The 10,139-nt window shown below is 44.7% G+C and overlaps 1 protein-coding gene across 9 annotated transcripts in view; it reads left to right on the forward strand.

The window, feature by feature from the left end:
• CDC42BPA (CDC42 binding protein kinase alpha) overlaps positions 1 to 10,131 on the forward strand; it is a 349,682-nt gene extending 339,551 nt beyond the window's left edge. For 5 of the 9 annotated variants that reach the window (XM_025216127.1, XM_025216132.1, XM_025216161.1 and 2 more), the window contains 4 exons: positions 5,618 to 5,747; positions 6,338 to 6,495; positions 7,915 to 8,028; positions 9,489 to 10,131. In XM_025216127.1, the coding sequence (XP_025071912.1) occupies positions 5,618 to 5,747; positions 6,338 to 6,495; positions 7,915 to 8,028; positions 9,489 to 9,593 (507 nt within the window). In that variant the 3' untranslated portion in view covers positions 9,594 to 10,131. Of the gene's footprint in view, positions 1 to 5,617; positions 5,748 to 6,337; positions 6,496 to 7,914; positions 8,631 to 9,488 lie in introns of those variants that run through there. The other 4 variants (XM_025216156.1, XM_025216181.1, XM_025216130.1 and 1 more) reach the window with 3 other exon arrangements.
• Positions 10,132 to 10,139: the final 8 nt, after the last annotated feature.

The raw sequence follows: 10,139 nt of genomic DNA on the forward strand, positions 1-10,139 counted from the left end.
GGTCCATGAATGAGGCTCTTAAGCACTATGGTAGCATAAATAATAATAAAATAATAAGCTACTGCAGGGCGCTTCTTTGCAGGTTTGGGAAACCCAAATGAGAATAAGGTGGCCAGCTTCTCCCTATGAGCTCCTGCTGCTGAGAGGGTTTTTCAGGTGTAACCCCAGCAAGAATTTAGACCCTTGAGGGAAAATTATTCTTTTCTCATGAAGTGGAAGAAAGGCACAGTCCAGAGGCAAAGCTGTTGGCAGGAAAATGTTGGGAGGCATTGCTGGACATGGAAGCTGCCCATGTACAGCTAAGTCCCAAAGAGTTAACGTGTGGCCAGTTGTCCCTGTCGTGACCTGTTGCAACTGTAAGCAAGCACAAAATATTAATAAGCAAAGCCACGGTGTTTTATAGAGCATGTAGGCACCTTGCACCTAGTACAGTCAGTCTGTATTTACACTCGAGGCGTTTCTGCTGGGCAGAGCCTTGTGCCAAATGTCTGAAAGCAGAGCACCCCGTTTAAGGCCAAGCCAGGCCTTGTCCAGAAGGGCTGAAGTGCTCTGTGCCGCGAGCACAGGGCTGGGGTCAGTTTGCATGAGTCATTGAAAAAGTCAAAGTTTATTGCATTGCAGCATTTTCACTTTACCGCAGACGTTTCTATATTTAAAATACAGTGGGACCCAGTCCCTTTTCCTTACCCTTTCTCCAGTAAGGCAACAGCAAGCAGGAAGGGCTGCGCATGTAGGTGCTCACTATATGCAGTCATAGTAACAATGTTGACCTTGGTTTAAGAGCACCGCTTCCACTGCCAGTGCGCTTACATAGCGATCAAGGGTGTGAATGTGGAGGGACATCGGGGAATCCAGAGCCTTGTGATTGCAGGCCCGTTAGCTCACCTAGAGGACTGGCTTTTATGAAAGAGCATGCTCTGGCTGAGGGAAGAAACGGCATGGAGTCTGGAAGCTGTCTGGGCAACAGGGAACCAATATTCTTGTGTCCAAGGGGCTCCTCATGGCAATTGATTGGGGCTCAGATAGAGCCGGGATGGGCCTGAACTAGGGACCTGAAGGGGACAAAATCAACGCTGGGGCGTTGCAAGCAAGTCTAGCACACGGGGACCTATGATCTTTCACTGGAAAATACCAAGCCAAGATTCATTTAGTGATGGGTAGACTCGTTTAGTGAATCCAAATAGGGGAACAGCTAGAAAAACCAGGGGAAGCCACCCAACAGCCAAATTCCCATGGAAGCTGCAGTCCACCCAGTGCCATGGACATGTAGAAGACCCCGGGGCAGAGTCCGAGTCTGAGGAGACGGAGTGGGGGAGGCCTCACTGTGGTGAGACTTGGGAGTAGATCAGTGTTCGCGGGGTGGACGAGTCTGGGTCTGCCGCTACACAGATGAGCAGCTGCTGCATTTGTGGAGCACGGCAACTCCACCACAGTTTTACTCCCCGACTACAACTGCGATGCACAGAGCTAACTTGGTGCTTTCACTGTGTCTCAAGCTTATAGCTTGCTCCGTCAGCAGCTTCTCTGCTGGGGAGGGGACGTTCCTTTGCAAGGGTATTTCTTCTATCCATGATTCCCCACTCTCCATCTTAGTCCAGCAGCGGGGAAGGAGTTTATATGCACAGGTTTGAATTGCTTGAGCTAAACCAGATTGTTTGTTTCTTAAAGGCTCACAGTTAATTCTGATTGATTGTTTTAATTTGCTGCTGCTGGTTTGTTTTCCATAACTGCTGCTTCTAACTGCCATCTTCTCCCTGGTGCCGACTTCTTCTTCGCGTTGCGTGCACATTGCTCTGTTGCCGTTTTTGCATTTAAGTGCCAGGGTCACTGGGATTTATTTTTAGACAAAGGAACAATGAGACCTTTGCTTGTTGGGGTAGGGAAGAAATCACATAGGTGGAATTACATGGACTTTGCAAACAGATTCAAAGAAAAACAACAGTAATCAAATCTGAGGCTGCAAGCCAACCTGACTGGGTTCGAGTTTTACACTGTTACGGCTGATCTCTTTTAAATGCATGTACTGGTCACCGGTGCCCACCTTCCTAGTTCCGTCCCGCACACCCCACCCATCCACCGGTTGTGGCTGCTCAGCCTCTGGTAAGGAGAGTTGCTGCCTTATTATTATTATTATTATTGAACATCACTCTTCTCTTTGAGAAACCACCTGCTCCTTGTCTGACAGGCACTGAAGCTGCCTCCTTGTGATTCCAATATATTAATCACAATGTATGATATCAAAGTGCTGTATTTTGGCTTTTCCTAACTTGTCTCAAAACACCATGTCTGCTCTGTAGTTAAACACCGGGTACTTCATCCCTTATCACTTGGTCTGTGCAGTCTCCACCCACTGTCAGCATGCTCAAGCTGAGATCTTCCTGGGTGTTGCAGGACACACAGACTGGCTCCACATATTCTTTTATGGTAAATAAGATCATTTAAAATATAGTTTGTGTGTTCACTGCTTTTCTGAAAAAAAAGGGCATACAGGCAATACAAGATAATATTTAATTTGACTATTTTGAAGGGTGCTTGTCAGTCCTACAGATTTGCTGAAACAGCTGGAAACAATCCAACAGCAGGGAGATAAACTGGCGAATCAAATAGGGCGTTTCCATCCCTGCAGTCTCAGGTTCATCTATGCAGGTGGCAGAGAGAGTCTGAATGGAAAAAAAAATCAAGCTTCTTGCGTGGCTTGTTGCACATGAAAAATGAGGAGTTCATGTCATGTGGGAAAATGAGGCAGAAGTATTCCCTGTTGTTGGAAAATTGTTCATAAATGTAGGTTAGGAACAGTGGCGGTAACAGCAGACCAGTAACAATAATGGTACTTACTACACATCCCCTAGTTGCTTTGCTTAGTCTATTCCAGCCATTACAAACCCCCTCCTTAGCTATACTATTATATAACGTACCTAGAGAAATTGATAGATACTCTATAAGTAATAGATAGCTTATCATCTACCATATACTTAAGTACTGCCCCTGGATACCAACAAATCAGGAAGGAAATTTATATTTGTATTAAGGATATAGGCTAACACAAAATAGTTCAGACCGATTTCCCTATACAGTGGATTTAAAACATTGGTTTGCTGTATCTGTGTTATTACCACATTGCTGAAGGGGGAAGGCTACACCAGGAATTTAATGATTCCTCAGCTTCTCTCACACACGCCCCCCCCCCCCTTCACTATTAAAATGCTGCATTATTAGCTGTGTGTTCAGGTCTTTCTATCCTCTCTCCTTCTGGAGGCAAAGTAATGACGTGGGCATTTTTCTCATGTTTCCTCCTTGAAAGCTGAATCTGAGAAGGTTCCTTGCAGTACTGTTAAGAGATCTCTTCTTTTGTGGTGCTAATAATACAATTAAACATAGCTCAGAGGAAGTAGAAAGGAAGAAAAAAACCCACCAATCAAATGCTAATTAGTCCTATTTAGGGTTAGGGGGTTACTATATCATTAAACAAGAGCAGCTACTGATTCTGCCAACTCTGTGCAAAAAAACCCCGAACTAGCATGGAAGTAATGGAATACCTGAGTTGTTTTTTTTTTTTTCTCAGACATCATCATGACATGGTAAATGCGGTATTTGCATTAAATGTGTATGTCTACATGGTACAGCATATTGCAGCACAGAGATAATCAAATAAATTCAAAACACAAAGCAGGATATGAGAGACAGAGAGCAAGAGACTAGTGCTTGTGGTACCCAAGCATCACTATGCCATTCAGACACACTCAGTGGGACTGAGGCTGCCCTGCTTGTTTATGATCCAGAATATTTCCCTGATTGATTGGATATTCTCAGACAGAGCCACGCAGGGAGCAGAGATCGGGGCAGAACCGACCTCATAGAGGCTTTTTATTCTTGTTGTAAGTTTCATTAGCATCCATGCCTACGAGGGCAACTACAGTTGTGAATTATTTTGTATACTTGGCTATATTGTGTTAGTCTGAAATAACGTAAGGCATTAGTAGTAGAAAGAAATAAGCTGCAAGGCAAAAATACAATCCAAAACATAAATAGCTGAAGCTTGGACCTAGCTTTAGGCTCGGTAGGGCCACTTTGGGCTCTGGATCTATTTCTTACAAAGAAGTTGTATTTCTTCCCCTGTATGGAGAGGTTTTATATAGCCAATTCTCATTAGTTCTAATGATTTATTTGTGCAAGGAGGGAGCCTGATAAATGCACTGATATTTAACCAGAGATCAAAGACAAACAGGCATGTTGGAAAGCCCTTATCAATGTGACCAGGAAGCAATCTTGTATACAAAGACTGCAGGACTAAGTGTGCTGAAGTCTTTTTTAGTTTTTTCCCCCCCTGTGATCACCTTTAAGATTACAACACTGAAAACAAGTTTCCCAGAGTTTGTTGCTCCAAACCACCATTCCTCTTTCTTCAGACGTGCAAGAGAAATTGGAGGTAGTCTAAGAATGATGTTGTAGCTGTGATGATCCAGAATTTATGCCAGAGGCAAAAGATATCATCCTACGAAATCCTTATTTGAACAACTCTGTAGTTTGGATAAAGTTAGACAAGCTTTCGAATGCAAGACATTCTTCGTCAGGTCTCTGATCACAGGAAGCCCCAAGCACAGCATAGTCATAAATAGTCATGCTGTCCCTGGCTTCCTGTGATCAGAGACCAGATGAAGAATGTCTTGCATTCAAAACTTGTCGAACTTTTATTTAACCATCTCTGTAGTTGGGATAGAGAGGTCACCCTAAGAAATCCTTGCTTTTCGTATAGGAATTTAAGACACTCCTGCAACCGAGTGGTGAAATTCACCAAAAGGCAGAAAGGGTTTGCCCCTTAAACTGATAAGGCATATTTTCAGCCCAGCTGATACGTGGCCAGTTCAGAAAAACAACTTTCAGGTGTGTGGTGGCATGAAAAGCAAAGCAGTGGAACAAGCCCTAATTTGAGATAACAGCAAATCAAAGTACTTACAAAAAAAACCTCTGACTAGTATTTGGATGAGGCTTTTCTGTCCAAGCAATCTGAAACTAAAAGGCTAAATCTGCTCTTGGCGACATCCATGTCGATCTAGACTGACCCTGCTGAAACTAATCAGGTTTCTTTAGTATAGCTGTAGGCACAGTTTGGCCCAGTGTTTCTGCTTAACTGCATGAAGCACACGACAGGCATATGGCACAAGTAACATTGTTCTTCTTAACAAATAGATCTAGTGCACACATGATGCTATTGAAGAGACCCCGTTTAATAAAATATTGCTTGGAAACACAGACCCCCAGAAAATATGCCATGTTTGTTGGGCATCTTTTAGTATGTCACCTAAATTGGTATCAGATGTCAGACTCCCAGAGCAGCCCACTAAGGAAGTTCTACCAGGGAGTCTTTCTTGGTCATCTGCATCTGTCCATGTAATTCAGCACCGTACTGTCATGCTGTGTGATCTTCCAGCCTCTGCACTAAGTTGCAGAATACTATCTTGCACATTTGCTGACCTATCCCAGAGGTGATCTAGCTCTGGTAAGACCAGGGCATTACTTGGACTTCCTAGTCTCATTTGGTACTTGCCTGCCTCCAGCACTGAATCAGCAGTAGATGAATTGATTAAAGCATTTTTCTCCGTGTCTCCCTGCGTTGCAGAACCTTCGGCCTCAGGAAAGTCGGACCATGTTCAGTGGCTCTGTCAGCATCCCATCTATCACAAAATCCCGCCCGGAACCAGGACGATCGATGAGCGCTAGTAGTGGGTTGGCAGCAAGTAAGTTACCAGGTCTGTCTTGCCTTAAATTGCATGTAGAAACATGGAAAGCTAATGCTGGGTGCTCAGTATTGGCTTGACTGTTCCCATTGACGTCAGTGTGAGTGTTCAAGCACTGACCTTGGTAGGAGCTCTTGGGCAGATGTCAAGTGATACTGAAAATCTCACATGCTTGTTTCTCTGTTGTTGACATTATGATGGCCAGGATCAGAATCTAAACTGTCGGTCTATCTTGGGGCTGCGTGATGACTGCTGAGTCTCGGAGTCAAGGGCAAATCAACCATTGGCTCCAATGCTGGTTTTTTCCTTTGTTGTTGTTGCAGTTTGCTTCTGGTATGGCTAGCACATGTTATAGCAGTGGACAACTGGCTGCTGACAGAGAAGGGTTAATTTTTTAACTCTTTGTCCTCCCATGGTCCTGTCCAGATATTGCAGGGTTCAGTGCATGATCACATCAAGTGTGTTGTCCAGGGCATCTGGGAATACAGAGAGGTCCGATTTTGTTGAGGAAGGTTTTATTGGAAAGCAATGGGGGACCATAAAGCAGCCATTGGCCAGCCTAGCATATGTCCCTACAACCGTTATTCCCTTGCACCTTTTAGGGTCGTCAGCACAGAATGGCAGTGCTCTGCGGCGGGAATTCTCAGGAGGGAGCTACAGCGCAAAGCGTCAGCCTATGGCATCACCATCAGATGGGTCGTTGTCTTCTGGTGGTTTGGACCAAGGCAGTGATGTGCCGACAAGGGACTATGAGCGGGAGGTGAGTAACAGGAGTGAAGGGAAGAAATCTGAGGGCTCTAGATACAGCCATGGTCAAACAATCCTCTTGTTTGCTGATGGAAGTCTAGAGTAAAGTGAATGCAACAGGACAGAATTTGGCCCCAAAGGCTCAGATCTCATTTTTCATAATCACGTTTTCTCTATTACAGCCATTGAGAATTCCTGGTATATGAAGTACGTCAAAATATGTTAGCTTTGAATAGTTGGGCAAAAAATGGGCCCCTGAGCATAGCAAACCAGTAAGACTCACGAATGCACTAGGTTGGTAAAATAACTGCATGGTATGATGTTGATTTTGACCTACCCCAGCTAAAAGTGACATTATTCCTTGTGTCCTCTGGCAGCCAGGAAGCTTAGCCCATAAGCAGATGTTTCATAGGAAAGATACCGATTATATATGGGAGGGTCTCCAGTCAAGTAGCTAATTGTAAAAATTCAGAAATTGGCCATTTGTCTCAGACTGTTGTCTCTATTCTGCCAAAATATCAGATGACAGTCAAGGCTAGCCCCTGCCCAGGGCTTGGAGTTAACCTTCATTCTGGAAGTTGCAGAGAGAAGTGATTTTGACGAAGCTCAATCAGGAAACTGGCTTCCTAATTGAGTAGAAGTGCAAAACAGGGGATGCAGACACACAGTATTTATATTAGCAGAAAGAAAGAGCAGATGTGTGAATTAAGTCGTACACTAGTGTGAGTCACTACTCTGCTGTAGTTACCTGGCAAAAAACCCCCGAGTCTTACAGTGACTCTACAATGGTAGAAGTGTTGCATGTCCACACCTCTCATCAGTTTTGACTCAAGCAATTATCTGCAGCTCCTCCACCCAGGAGTAATGTGCTCTAATAATGGCCTGTAGTCTTTTCTAGGATAAGGTGGTTGTCCATCTGCTCTGAATCCTGGTATTATTTACATAGATGTACAGAACTGGGGCAAATTAAACTGATGGAGACGTGCTGTGCCTCCACGCTCAGCTTGTGTCGATCACAACTGCTGCATGAGAGTCCAGAAGTAGCTGAGAGTTAAGCAGCAGCTTAGGGTTACAAAACTGTACAGTCAAACTGAGATTATCCCCCACCCCCTCTTCCCTCCCAGAACCAGGGCAGCTGTCACCTCCCCTTCCACTGGTAGCCGCTTCCCCCGTGTGCCAGCACCGCTCATGCCTTATGTGAACCGAGCTTCAAAGGATTCACTGAAACACAACAGAAAAGTAAATGCTGAGCAAATTACACTGGTATAGCTGTTCAATCTATATTAGTGGACATAAAAGCTAGGGGGAACATATATGCAGACATCTAGTCTCTGCTGACTCGTTCAAATGTGTGTCCTCTTTGGTCTCAGACAGACTTGCCTTCCATTACGCTGTTACTTATTGATGTTCTTCTGCATTTCTGGGGTTGCAGGACTCGGACTCGCCAAGACATTCTACGGCTTCTAACAGTTCCAACCTGAGCAGCCCTCCCAGCCCGGTTTCTCCTCACAAGACCAAGAGCCTCTCCTTGGAGAGCTCTGACCACGTGAGTTGGGACTCATGAACTTCAGCATTCAGACCTGACATCACAGCGGCTTATCCCCTGGCTTCCCCTTCACTCGTCCCAAGTTCACTTTCATCACCCTTTCCCCCCTCTAAGAGGATCATGGGGGTGGGGAGGGAGTAAGATAAAAGGTTTGCCTTCTCCAGCACCATTCAGTGCTGCCTCACCTCCCCCTCCCCAGATTCAGCAGCAGCAAACAAGCAAACCTAAGGTGTTGGTAAATAACAGATACAGTAGATTTGTATTAGCACTGGTTTCATTTCATGTGGTCACAGCTGCTTTTCATCATTAAAGGTATCTTTACCCCATCCCACTTCCAGAAAGGTAACTTAAATAGACCAGAACACTATCCATAGAAGAGAAAGGCAATGGCTTTTGTTTTTCAGCCACTAGCTCATTATTCTGTATGAGAGTAGCACAGAGACCCCGCCTCTGGTGGGGAGCAATCAGCACGTCTAAGAGGCACATAAAAGCTTTCAGCCAGCCACCACGTTTGAATGTCAACCTGATTGTCGCCAGCAAATCCTTATTGATTAAAACAATGCATATTTTAGTACAGTACAGAGTTTAAATAAATACACAAATTTAAGAGTTAAATACGTATGTATATATTCAAAGAGAAGAAGCAGCATCGAGTATGCAGCAGAAGATGGATGACTATTTAAGAGATCCTTTAATTTAAAAAGATATGTGGTGTTCCCGTTTTCATACCACGTAATACACAGATTTGAGGCCTGGCCTCAAATTATGCAGGAGGAGGGACGTTCCCTTTGGGTAACACTGCACTGCTGGAGATTTTCCTCCAGTGTGTTCAGTGACAAGTCTTTCCGCCTGTCAGGAACAGAACTGAAGCCATAACCCTCACTTTAGAGACAGCCCTATCAGTCCTTTGGAAGAACAACACTGATATGAAAGTGAGCCCTTCCCATCGACAGCTGCGACAGGTACTCAACCATAGTGTCGTCAGGGTTTCAAGGGTGTGTGCGCTTGTTAGGTAGTGTAGCACCCAGGGGCTCCCAGCTTGTTGCTGGATACAGCATACATCCCAGGGGTTAAGGCAGCAGAAATTGTAAGAAACACTGTTTCTCAAAAGGGTCAGCCACTGACCTGGTTTCATTAGGGAGGGAATGGTCTTCCAAGCCTCCTTGGCCATTTATTAACCATAAAGCTGTTACATTTGTTACCAAATATTAGCATATAATCTACATCAGCCAAATGTGAGTGCCGTTAGCCTGAAAATAGCCTCTGTTGAATATGTTGTTGCTGTAGCATAGTAACGAACCTTGAAGACTTTGACCTAATACTGTTCATGCTGTGGTAGTTGAAGACACCTGATAGCCCAGAACTGCCGTGCTGAAGAGGTTCATTATTCCCCCCACCCCCCCCAATTCTGGATTGCGTTTAGTCATTTCTATCCAATATCCTGCTGTTTTGGTTCTTAGCGCAAGGCAGACTGCAGGGCAGAAAGAACTCCACCAGAGGGCAGGTCCCACAGAAGATGCAGTCTGCCTTTCAGCAACAGGAGCCGGATGACCATCATTAAATGAACCGAATGAAAGGGGGAAACATAACCTGCAAATGGACACCAAGGAGGAAAGTCCTTTCCCTTTTGTTATTTACCAGGATGAAAGTGCTTTTTGTTTGGAAACACATGCGTGTGCATTTTCTTCTCAGAAGGATCACTGCTAGCTTTCTGCCACAACCACCCCAAAGGGCTTCTTGTATTTAGAATACTGATTGTGCGTGTTTTAGTACCATTTTATCGCTTCTGTCAAACCACTCCAAGCCATTCCAGTTCACAGTATAAAGTATTTCACCCAGAGTAAGAGATGCTGAAACGAATGGCGGTTTTGCTGGATTTTTTCTTCCCAGTGGAAAACGCGGTTAAGTTCAAGGATTGGATGATTCACAGGCCTAGGTGAAATACAGATATAAGCAGTAGGATGCAGATCATTGTCTTCACCATTACCCACGCTGGGTCTCCTAGAAAAGATCTGTTTTGTTCTGCAAAGAGCGGATTGTCCATATGAAATACCATATTGCAGAGATATTTTGGGGCAGGAATTCAGGACTTGTCCATTGGGCACCATGGC

Source organism: Alligator sinensis, unplaced genomic scaffold, assembly GCF_000455745.1.
Source record: "Alligator sinensis unplaced genomic scaffold, ASM45574v1 scaffold138_1, whole genome shotgun sequence".
NCBI classification, from domain to species: domain Eukaryota; kingdom Metazoa; phylum Chordata; order Crocodylia; family Alligatoridae; genus Alligator; species Alligator sinensis.